The following is a 20,548-nucleotide window of genomic DNA, read 5'->3' on the forward strand; positions in this document are numbered from 1 at the left end:
ACCTTGCATTTGTATGTGGAACATTCCATTTCCAGCAGCAGGCACTATTTGTCCCGATATTATGAAACTCTATAGTGGCCAAAAAACACAGGCGAGAGAGGAACAAATGAATTTGGGGCTCTTCACTAGTCTTAAACATCAAAGTCTTGTTTACAGGTGTTGTGGGGAGACACCCCCTTTGGGTTAAATGGTTTGGTAAAGTCTTCTGTGGCTCTAGAGGAAATGTGTGAAGACTGAAAAATGCCTCATGAAGAAGTAGATCCAAGGACTAAAATATTCTCCCGATATGAAGAAAGGACCTCAGTAGACTCATTCTCACCTCTGCTTAGCAAGCTTGAAATTGATTGATACTCACATAATGCTCTGAAATATCGGAGTTCTTCAAACTCTATCTAACATATTAAATGTATTTTCATAAAATCTCTTAAATAGAGACATAGCTGTCAGGTTTAACAAGGTACTGAATGACTGACATTGACTGAATGCAAAGCCGATGAAATATTAAAAAGAAGAAAGAAAACGGCCCCTCTCTTTGAGTTAATGGCATGTTTTTATATGAATGCCTGTCATCTGAAGCTCCGGCACGCTGTAACCCAGCTATTACTCTATCAAGAAAGCGACTTTAATTGGTAGATTATAAGACCTACTGTAGGTTCTGCCACATTACCCTATTATCAATATACAAAAAGACATGGCTCATTCAGACTGGTGTCTGTCTGGGTTTTTATGTGTCCCTCTCTTCAAATTAAGTTCAAGTAAACTTGGACAAGAGATAAAAAGCAGCCATATACAGTGTATGTGACTGAGTGTATGAGACAGAGGGAGATAAATGAATAAAGAGGATGGGAGGAGGGAGGTGTCTGTGTGAATTGTATACTGTTCGTTCCCTACAACATGGCACCAATTAATCTGACTGATGGCCTTATAATTGTTACCAAATGTAGGTGTGGTAAGTTAGAGCCTGAGTTGCTGTGACTTCCTGTCATTTGATGGGTGGCTTAACTATTTGAGAGGAGGTGGTCGCACTTTGATATTTGTCCTTTTCATCAGCATAATTGATACATTCAGAAAGCTGCGCAGTGCTGAGCTCTGTGTAGAGTGTGTGAGGCTAAAATATGATGCAGAAGGACACTTAACAAAAAAAGAGATATGTCATGGAGACCCTTGATTCTTCATCTTTCATTCTAATGCAGTCTGTCAAAGGTGTGTCACAGGTGTGTGAGTATACGATGAGTTATAGGAGACCAGCTTGCTATGGCCCGTTTCTAAATCTGTACCAAGGAGGCTGGGTTTCTCAGGAGACTCAGATACTGTCTTTTCTTTTTCTTACACTACAATAAACTTTATTCAGCAGCACTACACAAAAGCAAATGTTACTCACTCATTCCTCATTTGCAACCTTATAAAACTGATGCAATTAGTTAATGAATCAAGTTGCCAGTTAGTTGCAGAAATGAGAGACTCATAAAATAGATTTTAAGCTGTTGGTCAAACAGCTGAAAGCATCTCATCCAGTTGATTTTTTCATAGTTTTTGTAAACAATAAAAAACATAAAGATGAATTAAAATAAATTTTAATAACACAGCTGAAAGTCTAAGGTTTTGGATGATCTTTTGCACTTTTCTCTTGTATTTTTGTCAAAGCCATTAAAGTGGCTGGTATTGTTTTCACCTTGTGAGTCTGTTTTGGTGCGTGTGTGCATCTGTGTGTTATCTTGGCAAAATTGAGGTCCTGATGATGCCTAATGTGGTGGGAACTGCCTCAGGGGCAGTTAAGCACTTCATGGGTGTTTCCTCTGTCTGTCTGCCTGTCTGTCTGCCTGTCTCTCCGTCTGTGGACAAATTCGGTTAACATGATGCCATCATGAAATTAGTGTGTTTGAGTATATAGTCTGAAACATAAGTACAGCCCACATGATGTCGGGGTGGAAAGCCCACTGCCCCCACCACTTTACTCGCCTGTCCTATATTTTTTTCTTTTTCATTTGCAATGCACCCCAAATTCCCCGTCTTTAGTTTTGTTCATGTGCCTGTGCGGTGTAAGCTGTCGTCACAAATGGTTTGTAGCTTCTTGTCTTTTATTTTTCTTTGTAAAATACTTGGTAACCTTCTTGATAAATTTACAATGGACACAAAAAAACTAAAATGATTCCAAGTTAAATCTCTCTTTTCATCCCCTTCAAGATTTCACCACCTGGTTTAATCCACAGCCTTCATAAAAGGTCCTATTCACAAGCATGACTGAGACGGATCTCCTGCAGGAAATGAGCTCCATACGTCCTGAGTGCTGAGACTCCACAATACAGTACCTCCCTCACAAACATGGCCCCCAGTGTTTTGACTGTGTCATAGCCATCAATTATGAGATGCATATCAACATCCTTTTGATGTGTTGAACAGTTTCTTGTCAGGGAAACATAATCTGAATGGAGGAGAAAGGTTGGATCTACTTTTTCTTTTAGTATTTTACTTCCATGCATATTTTAAAACAACGCATATTAAATCCATTTATTCAACTGGACACTTACAGTGGAAACAAAATTAATGAACATGCTTGATTGATGTGAGCACACAGTACCAAAACTAACATTACACTTTGCTTCTGCTTGACTCATTTCATACTTGGAAACCTTTCACTTGAAAATCCTGTGAAGACTCAATGATGGTGTGAAATGGTAGTGACCGAGTTTTTGAAAGTGTTTGTTCTCCCTGAAAAAAACAGCAAAGAGCAGAATAAGTTCATTGCCAGCATCTCTTCAATTCAGAGCAAGAGAATCACTCCCAGATGGATCCATATACATCACAGCGAGGCAGTTTGTCAGCTCGTTCTTCTTTGCTGTCTTTGTTATGATTGTTTGTTTGGCCAGTTAAAATGGGAATTACACATTTTAGTGCAGCTGTCCTTGATTAGCCTCTAAACCTACACAGATAAGCCATAACATTAAAAATACTGGCAATCCAATGTTCTGCTGGGAAAGCCTGGAAATCCTGGAACTGATGTGGATCCTTCTTTGACACAGACTCCACTTAAAAATTGTTGCTGACAAAGCACACCTCTCAGTGTGGGAGGTAGGTACTTCATGGCACCTGCCTCCCACACTGAGACGCCTAGCAGCAAAAGCTCCTCAAGGAATTCAACAAAAAGTCCAAAGTCCCCACATCCCAGTCTGACTAATCATCAGGATGCATCGTCAGAACAAGGCAGTCCATGGAGTCTGCCTTCTACAAGAACTTAGATGATAAATGTTCCAGTGCCTGACACCACAGGACACCCACAGCGGTCCCTTATTGATATCAAGATTGTCTAAACTGGTGCAAAAGAAGAGGTCGTAGAAAATTATGCAATTAAAAGAGCACTGGGGAAAACTCCAAAAATTAAATTTGACATTTCTGTTTATTACATTAAATAAATCGATGAGTCCACACAGCACATTTGCCAAAATACATATGCTCAATATATGTCATGATTTAATGTGTTAGGTGCATTTGGGGTTTTTTTGTGATAAACCTTTCTTTCCATTTCAGTCTAGATTGTCTGTCCTAAATTTCTACAAAGGCCTTTGTTAAGATGGGATGGTTCTTGGCTTGAGTCCGGACCTTCTCCTCTGAGGGGAGTTTGCATGTTCTCCCTGTGTCTGGCTCTATCGAGGTACTTCCTCCCACAGACCAAAGACATGCATGTTAGGCTAATAGGTCTTCCTAAATTGGCTGCAGGCATAAATGTGGGCATGAATGGGTGTCTGCCTCTCTGTGTTAGCCCTGTCATAGACTGGCAACCTAACTATCATGTGCCCAATCTGTCACCCTATGATACTTGGTGTAAGCTGCAGACACACTGTAAGCCTTGGATACATATGGGATGGACGGATGGGTGGGTGGATGGATGGACGGACGGACGGACGGACGGACAGACAGACGAATGGATGGATGGGTGAGTGGACAAACAAACAGATGGAAGGAAACGACAGATGGCCGGATGGACAGGCGGGCGGGTAGGTGGTTGGGTGGGTGGATGCATGGATGGACGGACAGACAGGCGGACGTGTGTGTGAGCGATGGATCAACAGACGAATGGACAGATGGTTGGGTGGAAGCATGAACAAACAGATGGAAGGAAAGACGGGTGGACGGACAGACGGGCAGGTGGATGGATGGATGGTCAGATGGATAGACAACCAAAAAGATGGAAGCAAAGATGGATGGGTGGGTGGTTGCACGGAGGGACGGATGGATGGATGGATGGATGGATGGATGGATGGATAGATGGATGGATAGATGGATGGATAGATGGATAGATGGACGACTAAACAGATGGAAGGAAAGATGGATGGACAGAGGGACGGGAGGGTTGGACAGACACTCGGGTGGATGGATGAACAAAAAGATGGAAGCAAAGATGGATGGACGGACAGGCGGGTGGGTGGTTGGACGGTGGGACGGATGGATGGATGAATGCCTTTTCAGTTATTTGCAACTGTAATTTTAAGTGATGTTTTAGTCAGCTGTTTAGTTCAGTTGCCTTCAGAATGAGAAACAACCAGAAAGAGAAACTGTGGTCAGCGAGAAGTTTACAGTTCAGCTAAATGCCAGCTCTTCAGACGGTTTCAGTTGTAAAGCTCAAGAGGCCACAGAGAGCAGATGTGAAGGTTTGCTGCTGGTGTGAGACTTCATGGACACTTAAACTGTCTAAACTGGTGTTTCAGGAAGTTATGCTAACATGATTCACTTCACCTTTTTGAGGTTTTTATTTCAAAAAGCCACTCAAACCTTTTAAATTTAAGAAAAATTGGTCAGCTTCAGGACACAGATACACATAAATTACTGTACCGTTATTATTTTCAGTAGCCAAGAGCAACACCTTAAATAAACCAGTGAAGATCATCCAAGATCAGTCAACAAATTCTCAAATGAATAAGACTTTTTTTTTAGCATGACAGTTTTCTTTGGCCCCTGGTAATGAATTCAGAGCTTTGCAGACAAAACAGACATTTTGGATTTGTTTGAGGTATTCAGGGCAGAAAGCCTCACAGCCCTGCAGAGCAAAAATCCAAAATCCCAAAGCTTGGGCTGTTATAGCGGTGGGAACACTGATCACACTGATAGACAAACCAGATACATTCAGAGAAAAGGGGAAGAAAACTGGGAAACAAAGAAAGAAGCGAACAAAGATACACTCAGGGGGGAAATGACATGTAAAATCTTAATGTTTGTCTTCTGCTTAAACTATTTTTGGTCAGTTACCTGAAATTTTTGTAATGTCTGTAAACGTTTGCAGTCCGCAACATATACAGACATACATACCTGAGTTTTTGTTTGTGTCAAAAAGCTAATCAGTAATAGTAACCAGGATTTCCTGCTCTTAAATACTTTAAAAGTCGCTTTCTTTTGAAAAATATGTGAAGCAGTTCAGTAATGTGTACGTCAGCATTCACACATGCTCGTGAAGTTTCCACTTCTTACCCCCACCGCTCTCCCTCATCATCATCATCTCTCCTCTCTCTCTCTCAGAGTGGAGGAGTCTCACAAACACACGCTCAGACCAGTGAAACCAAGCTCTTCCACAGATTTGGACTATTTCAGAGCGCTCTCCACCCCGGACTCCTTTAAGAGATTTCCACAGATGCTGCCACATTCTATTCCTTTCCTTTATTTTCCTCTCATTTTTAACTCTTACCAACTGTTAAAGTTCTCGATATCTGAAATATGTTTATTCATTTGTGATATATTTATTCTCACTTTATTTATATCCAAACCTTATACCCTGACTTTGATTACAATAAATCTGGACACCTCCTGATCTTTGTTTTTTTTTTTAACTTGGGCTGACACTTTGGTGTCAGCTGCTGCTAAATCAAACAGTGAGGTCTTTGTGTGGGACGGTCACTGACTTATGTCAACATAACTGTGTAGAGTTGTGGACTGATGTACTTCAAAGCAGACAGGAGGGTGTTTCTGAGTTTTAATCATCGGGTATTCAAAGGTGGCCATGCAGACGCACAGTAGACTGCATTAACACTACAGCATACACACAGTAATCAAACATGATGCCATTGCACTTCATTCCTTCATAATTAGAAATTATGATGGTGAGTATTTCAATGTGCAGTTTGATCAGTCCACCGTAACAGTGATAAAATATTGTTTTTATTCCTACAATGAACGAAAATTGATACCTTTGTTGTAGCTGGGAGACATGAAATCTTTTCTTCTCTTGACTTGGTGGAAAATGCATTTCGGCTACTTGCTAATGTCCCTATCAAAGTCAAGATTTTAACATCCTGTGGAAAACAGCAAAGCACTGTGTGCACATACTGAAACACTGCTGCCTCCAAATAGGCTTTAGTCATAACTCTCACAGCAATGTTGGAAATCAATAGACTACACTTTGTTTGGTTTATTTAGTTTATTTAGCCAAGCTGGAAGCACATAAGACTTGTAGTTCCCAGCCTCTTTTCAAGCCCCATTAATAAAGAACCAATAAACACCCAAGTTCACATGGCAAGCGTCCAGATTTTATTGCTTTAAATTAAGGGCTGTTAGCTGATTAAATCATGGGGTGGGGGGGCTTCAGATGTCATTTTGAGTCTAAAATTATTGAAATGAGAAGTCTATGTTATTTTCACTGTCAACACATCACATATAAAGATCCAAACCAACAATGTGCTGATCCCACCAGCACATCTGTGTAACCAGGCCCTGATATAATATAATATTTATCTGTGCCATAAACCTCAAACCACAAGCCTTCTTACTAAAACCAGTTTTGATCAAATTAATGGCTTTCACTGTTGGACTGCTGACTTGTTCATCATTATGATGAATGCAGATACTTTCTACTCCTGTTGGATTACTTTTTGCTAACAACCAGAGTTCACAGTAGTTTTAGGACTTTAAGGAGCCTTTAAAAAAAAAAAAATCTAAGAAAAGTAAATACAGAGAAAATAAATGGACAATGCATCTTTAGAAATACGTCTTAGATGATGATGTAAAGTTCATGGGTTAAATGTTCAGGGTTAGGATTAGTGTGTGATAATGTATCTGTGTCGCAAAACTGTGACATCGCAACAATCTGGTTGGTCGTTTGCAATGTTGAGCTTGGACCAACATTAATTATGATGATCCAACACCAACACGGGGATATCAGACCGTACGGTTGGTTGCTCTGTGACTTCACAGCAAAACGGTTCTGAGTTTGAATCCAGGCTGAGGCCTTAGTGTGGAGCTTCTGTATTCTCCCTGTCTCTCAATTAACCTAACACTTAATGGTGTTAGGTTAATTGATGACTTGCTGTGGTATAGTCTGCCTGTCATTGAGTTATTACACCCCTAAACTGGATAAGTGAAAGAAGATGGATGGATATTTTTTGCCAGCTACATACTTTGATTTTTTTTTTTATTTAATAAACAGAAAACTAGAATTGGGAACATCTATGGAATTTCTACAAGAACAAAACAATTCCTCAATAGGATTCCTCATTTGGCTCTGTAGCAGAAACTAGGCTACTAGAAATAATCTTATTATGCCTACAGGTCAATGTGACAGTGCCAACCAAGCTGGTGGTGATGTCATGGCTGTTGTTTCAGCAGTCTCACATGGCTTCTCCCTGCTGTGTGGCCCCTTCTCTCCCTTTCTTCCTCTCTTTCTCTCCATCATCAGCCTCCTTTCCACTCAGGCTTCCCAAGCTCTCCTCTCTTTCACTTTTTTGACCTTACCTCTCACTTTTGCTCATTTTCTATTTTCAGCACTGCCCCTTTCTGTCTACCCCATCCCCATTTCTGTACCTGCCTTTCTCTATACTCTGATTATCTTAACAGACTGACTTCATTGCCAAAACAGCAGACCTATACTCACCTAGTCCCATAAACTTGAGCAGCTTTAGAGGCACAGCAGACTGAACATCACAGTGAAACAAGAACTGTCACATTGTTGTTAAGCCATCCATCCATCTATTTATCGATCATCTTCCAAACAATTTGTATTTATTAAGGGAGTGATTATAATTGTTGTTATTAATTATGTGTTATCATATTAAAATTCCTTAACTTTAAAAGCATTTGGTTTTAAAAGCAAGCCACCACAAATGTAAAACAGTTATTTCCCCAACCACACATTAGGCAGGATTGTTCCTCATCTCTTTTATTTTCTCATTATCGATAAACTCCTAACATTCTCCGAGGGCAACACAGCTGTCAGTTCAGCAGAGAAAAGCTTTAAAAACCTGTCCAATCCTTAAACTATCCATGCACACTAACAGAAAGTGAGATGATAAGCATCCAAACTTCTCTGTGATTTCTGAGTGGGCTCATCTTCAAAGACGTGTGCGAAGTGCTGACTGAACACAAAGCACCTCCTCTTCAACACAAGCAAAATATCTCAAACACCCTGACTTGAAAGCATGCAGCAGTGTGTGCAGTCTTGTACTACAAAATATTTTCATTGTTTTATAACTGTACAACTTTTCTCTAGCCACCCAGTTACTACGAGCGATGACTAAATAACAAACTAGTCCTGAGTTTAGGTCTCCAGCCTATGAATAGATAATTGGTAGTTTAGTGATCCGCAGTCTTTGATGCCTGGGTTTAACAGGGTTGATGTCTCAGCCACAAGATCACAAAAGGAAAACAATTATAAATTACTAGGAACACAACTATAGATAGTCACAGACTGATTTTTTGTTCAGTACAAAGTGCAAAAACACAACCCTCAGCGCAAGGAAGTAAAATGAATAAACTGAAGGGAAAACACAAATTAAATATGACGTGGATTCACATTTGACCATATATGTGTTGTTTTTAACGATTTAGACGACTGCTTGGAAGTTTTGGTCATTAGTATGTTTGCATGTGTTTACAACACACATTTCCACAATCAAAGATCAGTGATATAGTCCACCTGAACCTAGTTTTAAATACACAACAACTAAATAAACTAAACTGTGGTGCAATTTTCTGACCCACTGGACAACCGCGCCTCTTTTGAGACAGCCGACTTGCAAGAATAGCCTGAATGCTGCACGCTCGGGACACATCAGCTGCTCCTGTGTCTCAAAGGTCAAAGCTGGCAGGTCACAACCTGCAGCGGGGTGAGGACCCAGCATAAATGATGCCACCAAACTATCCCTTGCCAATTATTTATAGCTAGAGCTGTATCTGGAGAGCACGAGATGCTCTTCATGCATCTCCACAAGCATTTACTTGTAACCTCAGCTACATGTAACGTGGCTGGAGTGGGAACAAGTGGGTCATTACTGCTCAAACTAAACTTCACAAGTCTGAGAGGATGAATGGATGAATCTGGTTTTAAAACCTTCCTTCTGTTAGAAGAAGCAGTCATTGTCTATTTTTAATAAGAACAAAAGGTGTCTAATTCTAAAATATCTTGTAATTTAATACAAAAGTTCCTCTTTTTAGTCAGAACAGAATCAGCTGATCCTGAGTTGTATGTGAAATGTTGGTTAGGCTTGGTCGTAGCACAACTGTGCATTATGTGAGTTCAAGTATTTATGTGTTACAATGCTCAGCTATGCACTGTAAAACACTGGTTTGCAGTTGGAGTCTTTTCAAGTCTGAGTTTGAAACTGGCAATTTAACAAAGCTGTTTTCTCGCAATGCTGGTGGTCACTGTGTTTTTGTTCAGAATGTAACACACCGGGGAAAAAACAGTATAAACAGCATGTCTTTTGATGTTTGCTTGCCCAGATTAAGGGATAGAAATGCTTTCTGTGTGACCAACAGGAAGTCAAATACCAATGAAAGATGGTAGATATTCTACTATAATGACACATCTCCCTTAATCAGCTGATATTAAATAGCCCATATTTTCACACTGGTTTAATGAACCAGTTATTTCATTCTCAAAATAAACCAGTGAGACAGAAATTACAGAGCAGATGAAACATTGCAGTTAGAAAACTGTCTGAGCAGAGTGCAGATAGTCTGAGAAACTTTGGATCTGAAAGATCACACAGCTGGATCAAGAAGATTGGCAAGGAAATAAGAGTCATTACAGCACCTAATTATCACACAGGCAGCATTTCCTGTAAGTATACCTGTGTGCCATCAAAGCAGTGAGGTCTCAAATTTAAGATTCTGGAGCTAAACAAAACTGATTAAAACATTTCAGCTCCAGTCTCCACGATGCTGGATGACTGTCAGCACTGACTTGTAGCTTAAAACTGCTGAAGTATGAAGTCATAAATAAAGCGCTTGCTAATTAAAAGGCTGTTAACAGGTGTACCAAGCATTGTTTACCAGCTTTACTAAGACCACGGGAAGAGTAAATAACTTAAATAAAGAGACAGACCATTAAACGGAAGTAGCTAATAAATTATAAAAATATGCATCAATATAGTTTTTTTACCTTTATTATTATTATTTGTTTTAGTCTTGCCTCATAAATATTTAAATATTAGTGTATGGTTGCGTGATTGTGATTTTTGGATGATTTTAATGTGCCCTTGGGGTGTTCTTAGTGGTCAAATCTATTCTAATTGTGGCTTTTATGCATCTTTTATACGTGATCACAAACTGCGAAGCACTTTTGCCAAACATTAGTAGTATACAGGTAGGTGTTTTTCACGCTTATTAGAATATACAGAATATAATATTTATCTAATCGTCCGTTTACTGCACACATGTCACTGAACCTACATGATGAAATAAATAGAAACGCTGTCAGTTTGACAGGTTGTGACATCCTTACTATGCTTTCTATGAACACGGAGGGTGAGAAAGCGGGGACGGCACCAAAATAAGAGAGAAAAAGTTTCAGGCTTTTTTGGGTTCAGTTCAGCACGTGGGGAAAGGAGTGGCCTGGGAGCGCAATAATGGGACCAAAGAGACAGATGGGAGGGAAACTGGGCTCGGATTACAGCCTGACAGGGGGTAAGGGGCCGGCCTGATATTTGGGAATATACGAAGATTCATTGAAGGTAACAGGGACATAAAACTACAGCGTCTGGCCTGAAGCGGTCGGTGCTGAGTTTGTGCTGCAGGTCCAGGTCCTGCCGCTGGATTCCCCCATCGGTTTTTTGGGAAGGGTGAAGGTCGAATGGTCTGGCTTTTGTAACTGGGGACACAAACACCAAATAACGAGAGAAGCCTCCGCTCCTTTCGCACCATTTTTTCTCCCTCAAGGGCCCTGCATGTCTAATATTTAGACATGTTCAGCTTTATGGATTCCAGGACTGTACTGCTACTTGTAGCGAGCCAAGTTTGTCTATTAGCCGTTGTGAGATGTCAGGTGGAAGACGACCGTAAGTGACAGTTTGATTTTTTTTTGATGAGAAAAAAACTCAACTTGTATAAAGAGTATACAGATATTAAAAGTTACTCGCATAATCATATTGTAAATGTTTCAGCACAGTACGTGACCCGTGGAAGTTTTGGAACTTTTACGCACAGAAAAGTCACTGATATCTTTGATGTTTTCTGTGCATGAAAGGTTATTTATGTGATGACAGAAAGATGATTTCTGTGGATCTTCGGTCTGCCGTCTGTTTATGTTTTAATTTCTATGAGATCTAGGATGAAAGTGCATGTCACAGTTGCGGGCGCGCGTGAGAATGGAATTGATGAAGATGTGGTGGAAGTTAACGGAAAAAAACTCTCAGAGTGTGCTTTTCTTTTTTATTTCTTATTTACTTTTGCATTCATTCGTCTTAGTTTAAGTTAAAACCGAAGATCATGTGATTCTGATTCCTACTTTGAACTCAGCTCAGTGCTTTAAAAGCTACCTTCCCCCTTCTTTCTCAAAGTCGAGCTGCATGACACCTGTGGGTGTTTTAAGGGCCTTCGCAGACTCTCCTTTTAGCTGCAGATTCACTTAATATAGTGGGGGAGGGGGAGGGGACGAGCAAAAAGTGAAAGGTGGTCAGGCTCAAGGGCCTTTGGTGAAAAGTATTCACATTCCTTTGCTTTCTGAGGGCATCCAGGCAAATCATGGCTTGTTGGGGCAGAAAGCTGAACTAATAACTGAAAGCCCCATCAAATATTTCAAAATAACTAGTTTACTGACACTATACTCACGCTGTTGAGAACAAATGGTCCTTCATACCTGCTGTTTTTTTAATAAAACTGGAGTAGGATTCTTAATCATTATTATTGATTTTAGTATCCACAAGAGAGATCTGAGAGTAAAGGTATGCCAGCAGATTTGGGGCCAGAAATAATGTTCCATATGATTTCAGGCTTTCCATCTGCTTAAAAGATTACCCATAAGCTGTGACAGTCAGCCCAGAAAGAGACAGAGCCAGGGTGCAAGAGGGGTAACTGGAAAAATATAAAGCAGGGACTTTATTATTCTGATGTGAAGAAAGTGCAGTGTTCTTAATAATATACAAGTTGAGTTCAAGAAAGCTGGAGAGACAAAATGCCTTTTTTCCCAGAATAGAATAGAGGGGAATAGTCATGCCAAAGCAATTGGAAGTCTCAGGTTACCCTCTCTGAGATGTCAGTTCCTGGATTCCTGGTTATAATGCGAGCCCTTTTTTTTTAGGGAGACAGGGTTTAGAGGTGTTATTGTGACCCTAGCACAGCAAGAGGACTAAAGCTCTAAACCTTGAGGCCACCAGCTGACCGTTCTTAAAGTTAATCAGACATAGGTAGAACTAACGCTGAGACCTAAACAGTTACTAAATAAATAAGAACGCACTTGACTCTAATGTCCTCAAGGTACACCTGGATTCACTTTACAATTTTCATTGTTTTACTCTCCTGGAAAACAGTATGGTTGCCAACATATGGGAGAGGAGACTCACAAATTATCCCCATAATGAAAAGCCAGCTGTCTGTCAGTTCTCCAGTAGATAGAGGACCCCTTGTCCTACAATACCCCATATCAGGAGAATCTTTCATATTACAGCCAGTGAAAGGACAGGTGCAGCCCTTTCATGGTGCATCCAGGCCTGTAGAAGTTCATGTCAAAACCGCAAGGTATGTGCATGAAAGCTGGCCATTTTCTTTTCTCCGGTGTGTTTGAACTGGCATCTGACGCAGCTATGGTTTCCAGATGGGGATTGAAATGTGCCCCGTGTTTATACAAGGCAATACTTTGTGAATTGCCCACTCTGTCTCTTTCCAAAAAGGCCTCATTCATGGCTGCTGAGGTCCGTTTGGATACTTAGACTTAAGCAGCTCTCAAAGGTAAATATAGCTACTGTATTTGCTCCTTGTCCTCTCACCTCTCAGCAGTGCGCACTTTGGGGCCTTTCTTTTCATCATCTGGCCGCAGGTTCTGTGACTCCATTTTGTATTTTCGAGCAGGTGTTTGGCTGCCAGGCTGGAAAACGAACACGTTTCTGATTACACGGATCTACTGTAAAATTGCGATGCCAGTGGCATCATTTACACCACATACAGCAGCTGTATTCAGAAGTGAACCGCCTCCAGCACGTTCTCTTGCGCCCTTCACCAGAATGTGGCCTGAGAAAATAATCCAAACGTTTTCATTAACTCAGTGCAAACTTTGACTCTTTTGCAGTACAGTAGGGTGTCTCCAGCTCTAATTGTCCTGTATTTAACTTGTTGAGGAATTCCTACACATGGCCTCCAGCTCCTGTAAAGCTACTGGGGCTTTCCTGCAGGTCTTGCATTGCTTGTCTGTAATTCTGCGATGCTAAACTGCCACCTTCTGGCTACTTGAGAGGTTGCATTTCTCGGTCAAGTGAAGAAAAGCTCACCTTGAAGCAGAGAAGTTGTGGTTTTTGTAGATGGTTCCTCAGGGCATTAATAAGTCAACAAGAGAAAAATTAGCAAAGATAATTATGATAATAAATCAGGGAACAATGCATTTTTTTTGTTTTTAACGCCTTTCTTTGAGGAATTAATGGTTCCCTTTTACATTATTATGAACTTAATCTGGTCTGGGTTTGGACTGCCAGGTTAACTGTCACTGACAATTATATGTTTTTATTTAAGAGTACTGTGCTGATATGGTGTGTTGAATAATCTACACACTCCCTACTTTAATTTAACTTTCTGCACTTGTGTAGAAAAACATTCACTGAAAGGCTGTTTATGGTGTTATTTTGCATGCATTATATCACAGTGTATATGTTTCACAGCTGAATATGACATTGTTTTACTGACGTGTCTGTCATGAAACACACAACAGTGACTGCTATTCGCATCTGATATATAATCTCTCGTTTTTTCCTTCCACTGCTACCTACCTACCTCTTCTGTGTGTCCCTTTCCATGGTCTCACACACAGAAGAGGACGCGTTTAGCTGTGTACAAGATGGACAGCGTTATAATGACAAGGATGTGTGGAAACCAGAGCCTTGTCGCATCTGTGTGTGTGACACTGGAACCGTCCTGTGTGATGAAATTGTCTGCGAGGAGCTAAAAGACTGCCCCAAACCTGAAATCCCATTTGGAGAGTGTTGCCCCATCTGTGCTGCTGACCAGCCTTCAACCTCTGGTTGTAATTTATTTATCTCACACCTCACATAAATAAATTACTGCTCAGGATCATATTGTTTATTTTGGGGAGAAAACGCCACATCGCCTAAATTTGGTATTAATCAAAGGTCAGGTAGCTGCTGTTTAACATGATGATCACTCTAATGTTCTAATCGGACGTGTTCTGTGTGACAGCCTTTGATTTAAATACAGTTTTCGAACCCCAAAGCAAACAAATGATGAGAAATAAACAACAACAGTGACACATCTGACAGGATTTCACTGAAACGCTAACTCGCCGTAATTTTTCCATAGCTGGCTCACCTTGGCCCCATCTTGTTTGAATACTCTCTCCTTCTCTCAGTATCATGAAAACATGTGGGAGTCATTAAGGAAATACCTCAGTCAAGCAGACACAGCTTCACATTTCTACTCTATATCCTCTCGGTGGATTTCTGCAGATCTGATGGCAAGAAAACACAGTGACTGCGTACTGAGAGTTCAGACTATTAGAAGGATCTATTCACCACATTTGAAAATGCCATTGCTGCAGATATACAAACTGTATGGGTCACATTTGGAAATATAAATAAGGTCGGACGAGGAGCTTGAGTGAAGTCAGAAGTGTCACTGTTTTCAATGCATGCTTCTGGATTAATATGCTTTATAATATACTTATTCTTATTTTGAGGCAAAACTGCTGAATTTTCAATTTAAGATTTTAACCACATAAAAACAGAGCTAATAAAAACTCAAATATATTCAGACTACCCACTTTCTGACTTTGTCAAACAGCATTATTCATCTGTCAGATCTGTACTGACTTTTATTTGAGCTGATAGTTCCTGATATACGTACATGTATATGTATATATTAACATATTAGTGTATGCATATCAAAATTCTAAAGATAAATCTCATCTTCAACAAGAGTTTTGCAGAAAAAACTGTTACAACTTGAAAAAAATGTAATTTTGATGCTTTTATTAATATTTAAGAATCCTCTGCACTCTTGTGTCAAAGTATTTAAAACAATACTTATTTACATTTTAAATTTTTAACCAAACCTGCTGCTTTAGCGTTACTGGTCATCATAGTTTAACTTTTTTGAGTTGCAAAAAAAGTAACAATGAGCTTAAAATGCTGTGAAATCAACAGAGTTCCTGCCTTTGCCAACGGCACAGAAAGTTTAACATTTCAGTAGAAAAGCTACTCCAGCTCCTTTGCTCTCTACTCTTACCCTCACACTGCAGCTGGTTTGCTTTTGCTTTGAGCTCTTAATGTGAGATGGCGAGGCAACCAACACTTGTTTACAGTCCTAATGGGCTCTTTGTGTGATGAAAATATGATTTGGTGGTGGTCTTTGGAGCAGTTTAATTCAAGAACATACATTTGGTTCCCGGCATTAGTAGCCTTTCTCCTTCCAGGACGTACTGCAAGGCCAACATAGACTGTTCACTAACTGTGATCTGTTTTCTCCCTCTCTCCTCCTCAACACATAACAGGAATACCTGGTGTTAAGGTGAGACACTGTAGTATATTTAAATGCTGCAGGTGTATTTGTCTGTGTATGCAATCTTTATGCTGTGTGTGTGTTTAATATCAACCTCCCCCAGCAATAATAGCCATATCTGTCCCAGACTTATATCAGGGCTGCATGAGGGCCCTGTAGTTTAAGGATTGAGATGAGGCTTTGATATGAATGAGCTTTGGCAGATGTTTAATAGCTATTTCCTGTTCACACTGTGTGCAATATTTACACGTGCACTGGCGCTGCGGGGGATACTCACTTTGAACATTTTGCTGTGACTAATTTCCCGATAAAACTGCAAATTCCATCAAAGGCTTTCATCAGATGGGCTCTTATGAGCTGTTTTTCAGAGTGTGGTTGAGAAAAAAACAGGAACTGAGAGATGTTTGAAAATAATCAAACTCTCAATTCCTAATAGAGCCGATCTTAATTGCTGTTGTGTTCTTGCCTTTTTCTTATCTCAGGGCCAGAAAGGCGAACCCGGAGACATTACGGATGTAAGTTGATGCCACACACTCATAACATGCAACATATCTGTGTTATCATTTGGAAAAGCTTGTTTGTTAACTATGTTAGAACCATAAATCCTGAAGTGAAGAGATTTCTTTCAAACTCACAAGACACGCTCAAAACTCCCCGGCAACCTGCAGTTGAGAAGTCTTCAGGTACTTTACTGTTAACTGAACTACTAGTAAAACCAGCAGTACTGCAATAAAGAAATACATCACACACACAAGCAGAAGGCCATAAATCCCCACTGTTTTATCCATTATTAGTATAACTGGTGTATTAATGTGTAAGTAAATTCATCTATTTTAAAATGTTTTAATTTGCTCTGTTTATAAAATCATAATGTCACATTAAGCTGAAACTATCAAATGTTTTCGTGCATGAACTCAAAACACAACCAACACCACCAGTTTACATAAGACTGAGAGTGTTAGAGAGAAGGGAAGAGGTTCTGCCAAGCCGCTCATCAAGAAGACAGCCAAGCACAATAATGGCTCCATACATTCCCCCATAAAGATCCTCACAGGCCGTCAGAGAGCAGGAGGGACAGAAAGTGAGCTCCCTGCTGCTGCTGCTGCTGCTGTGGTGCTGCACCTGGAAATGCTTTACCCCACTGAGGCGATACAAGCTCATGGCAGGAAATACAAAGGCATTGTTTATTGTATGTTTCTTCTAACGCTTTGCCCGAAGAGATTAGCAGTTAACAAGTCTCCTCTGATTGGAGACAGAACATTTTTCCCCAAACCTCTCTTGTGCAATTATATCTGGAAAATGTCAAGTTTTGTTTTAGGCCCAGAGATTAAAAATGATGTTTTATTCAAGACCAGCTGATTCTTATCAGTTTGTTTTTTCTGTCCTTGTCTTATCCAGGTTATAGGACCAAGAGGACCACCTGGCCCAACGGTATGAACCTATTTCCTCATTTTCTCATAATTATTCCCCTTTGAGCACTTTTACAGACACTGTGTACTATCTGAACGTGTTTAGAGTAGTTATATAGGTATTACATTTAATTGGCAGAGCAGTGACTGGAAATGGAAACTGATCTGATATAACAGTAGTACAGTTAAAAGGTTTCAGCTGTTATTCAACACACAAGTACTGAGATTACGCCTGAAGTTACTTCACCATCTCCTGTTCACCCAGGGCCCGCCAGGAGAGCAAGGACCCCGAGGATCAAGAGGAGAGAAAGGAGAGAAGGTCAGTGTAACATGTAAAAAATAGGAAAAAAAATCAATGACCCTTGATTTTCTACTTAAAAAAAGGAAACCAAAACCCTGCCCAGCTGAGAAGTACAGTATGTGTCATTGAATCAGAGCTTTAGGTCTCGGGGAGTGGGCTGGAGGATCTGTTATAGGTTGCAGGTTTGCAGAATGGTAGCCTTTCACTGAGCAACTCAGCCTAACTAGTCATGTGTCATTTCCATTAGGCTGTGTGGTCTGCTGAGGTTTGGGGTGTTTAACAGATGTGAGGCTGTCGGAGACTCATAATGTAAACCTCTGCTGCTCTCAGAGGGCCCATAGTCAGTCAGTGTGGGAAATCAGCACCACCACATTTGCAAGGCTTTGATCATCTCAATAATGTAACATCACTTGGATGTGCTAATGGCCGCAGGCGAGGAGTTTATGCCATGTAGTCGTCTTGTTTATGCAGATTTAAGCGCAGGACGGATCGAGTTTTGGCTAACCAGTCAGAAGACTGCATGCACAGAGGAATGCAGGTAGTCCAATTTGGCCAGGAAAATCATCACCTGACTAAATGTGTAATCATTTATCCAGAGTGCACACGAGCTCAAATGTTGGCCACAGGTTGGAATTAATAAATGCTAAATTAAAATATGTGTTATGTAACACTTTCATGTTCTTATACACGTTTTTTCTTTCTTACAGTTGCAACAAAATAGGAAGATTATTACTTAATAAGATGCTATTCCTATTTGTTACTTAAATTGTATGTTCTCAGTGCAGTAAACACAGCTGCAGATATAGAAACATATAATATTTGAATAGAGAGAAAGCAGTTAGTGAGTGAATTTATGAGCTGATCTGTTGCAAATGCTCCTCAATTTGATTTTTGTAGGATTTGACAAAACGATATGTGGGGCATTTTGTGAAACAGGAGATTTTCAATTCATCTGAATTTTATATTTATTCATTTAAGGGAAGTCCTGGCCCCCGTGGCAGAGATGGCGAGCCTGGCACCCCTGGAAACCCTGGCCCCCCTGGACCTCCAGGACCTAATGGACCCCCTGGCCTTGGTGGAGTGAGTATCACATGTCTAGTAAGGGTGATGGGCTAGCATTCACTCCAGACATAGGAGCTGACAGGTTGAATACTGATTCAAGGCCAAGAATGGGTTCACTTTGGCTGCTTGGAATAACTGGAGAGAGGGGTGAAATGGAGCAAAGAAAGAATCCAAGAGTACAAAAGATGTGGGAAACTGCTGGTGTTGGGAGGAGGCAGAAAGACAACATTGAGGGGATGCAGAGGGAAAGAATAGATCGAATGCCTCTCATTCTTTGTAGCAGAAAAGAAAGGAGGGTGACTGAGGGTGGTGGAGGTAGTATGATAGACGTAAGAAGGGGAAGGGAAGAAGTGCTTTTTGGGGGGTGGAGTTAAAAAGAAAGAGAGTCTTTGTGAGAACGGTTCACATGCCCTCTGTCTCTCCTCTGTCTGCATCAGAATTCACATACTAAGCTCTACTACTGACAAATAAAAGGTCAAAAGCTGATTCTCTCTCCGGCCAAAACGATGCAGCATCATGTAGTGATGCATGACACATGAACACGATTTGCAAGTGTTGAAATGAAGTCATCAGTCAAATACTTTACCCAGATTTATACTTTTATTTCCCTGAGATGTCACAAACATAATAAACCACAAACCATTTTTGTTTATTATAAAAATCCTGAAATTGTCCTTTTTTTTGCCTCCTCCAGAACTTTGCTGCTCAGATGGCTGGTGGTTTTGACGAGAAGGCCGGCGGCGCACAAATGGGTGTAATGCAAGGACCAATGGTGAGCAAGTGACGACGAGAGCTGCTGCCACTCCTGTGTTGTTTTTATCACCGCCTGATTTGATCTGCAATGGGGCTAAAGTTATGGAGTTTTCGAAAACAAAGCGCTTTGAGTCTATCCACATGAAGACCTGGGTTAGAGATCTGCATCAGCCCGCATCTGCTCTGCATCCCCATCCTGCTCTTTAACTGCTCTGGGGGGACATAAACAACTTCTTTCCATGAACTAGAGAAGCATCACCTGGTCATCAAACGTGAAAACTGTGAGATGGAAACATCATCATTCTCCATCAGGAGAGTAGATGCCAAAGCAGGATTTAAAGTCTGGGATGGGAAGAAACAATGAAGACTACTGATTCACACAGTGTTCCCTTTTTGTCTTCTCCTTCTTTGTTGTTGGTTTTTGGATGAAATCAAGAGATAAAAGCCGCCGTTTTTCCTGCTGCTGGAGGAAAGAAGCTGCAAAGTTCTGGGTCACAATGGAAAATAAACACCTCACATGGAGTACAGAGGGGCAATTTTATAAACCAAGGAAGCAGCCATTGATCTTCATTATATTTCAAGCTCATGAAAAACCGCTCTTGCTGGCATGGCAGCATGCCCGTGATGGAGTGAAGAGCATACTGGGAGCTATTTTGGTTAAAAGAGCCACAGAGAAGCTTGGCTGTTTCTCAGCCCAGCAGTGGTTTGAGACGCTCTGAGGGTAGGGGGACCGAAGGCGATCACATCCCCTCAGCTAGCGTCAGAGGGTGTTTGTGTGTGTGGCTTAACTCCTACTGACTGTCCTACCGTTGACTGTCTGAGAGCTCACCACAACACTGAGCCTTATTGAAGGAAGTCCACGTTTACTTTGGCTTATGCCAGCTTGCTGGTGGAGAGAGCAGTGGAAGAGCAAACTGGATGATTTTAAATCACAAGTAAAGCTTAAAGCCCCCTTATATACCTGTAAATACTCCAGCTCATATCCTGGCCCTACATAGCTATTTAAACAACGCTGCTACTGAAATGCACGCACACACACAAACATATGTGTGCCCCTCAAACACACTTTCAAACATTCTGCAGATATAAAGCCCCATTGATACGTTTC

General features: G+C 40.7%; 1 protein-coding gene and 1 long non-coding RNA gene across 3 annotated transcripts in view; both read left to right on the forward strand.

Moving 5' to 3' along the window:
• The first annotated feature begins 1,991 nt into the window (after window positions 1-1,991).
• On the forward strand, window positions 1,992-5,782 carry LOC112846828 (uncharacterized). Its single transcript, XR_003220004.1, has 3 exons — window positions 1,992-2,059; window positions 2,185-2,439; window positions 5,509-5,782. It is a non-coding gene; the product is annotated as an uncharacterized LOC112846828 (long non-coding RNA).
• Window positions 5,783-10,940: 5,158 nt separating this feature from the next.
• Window positions 10,941-20,548, forward strand: part of col2a1b (collagen, type II, alpha 1b) — a 44,435-nt gene continuing 34,827 nt past the window's right edge. The window contains exons 1-8 of one of the 2 annotated variants that reach the window (XM_003451839.5): window positions 10,941-11,255; window positions 14,213-14,422; window positions 15,908-15,924; window positions 16,398-16,430; window positions 17,314-17,346; window positions 17,590-17,643; window positions 18,604-18,705; window positions 19,382-19,459. In XM_003451839.5, coding sequence (XP_003451887.1) covers window positions 11,162-11,255; window positions 14,213-14,422; window positions 15,908-15,924; window positions 16,398-16,430; window positions 17,314-17,346; window positions 17,590-17,643; window positions 18,604-18,705; window positions 19,382-19,459 — 621 coding nt within the window. In that variant the 5' untranslated portion in view covers window positions 10,941-11,161. The remainder of the gene's footprint in view (window positions 11,256-14,212; window positions 14,423-15,907; window positions 15,925-16,397; window positions 16,431-17,313; window positions 17,347-17,589; window positions 17,644-18,603; window positions 18,706-19,381; window positions 19,460-20,548) is intronic. The other variant, XM_003451840.5, reaches the window with a different exon arrangement.

Source organism: Oreochromis niloticus, linkage group LG5 (genome assembly GCF_001858045.2).
Source record: "Oreochromis niloticus isolate F11D_XX linkage group LG5, O_niloticus_UMD_NMBU, whole genome shotgun sequence".
Taxonomy (NCBI): Eukaryota; Metazoa; Chordata; class Actinopteri; order Cichliformes; family Cichlidae; genus Oreochromis; species Oreochromis niloticus.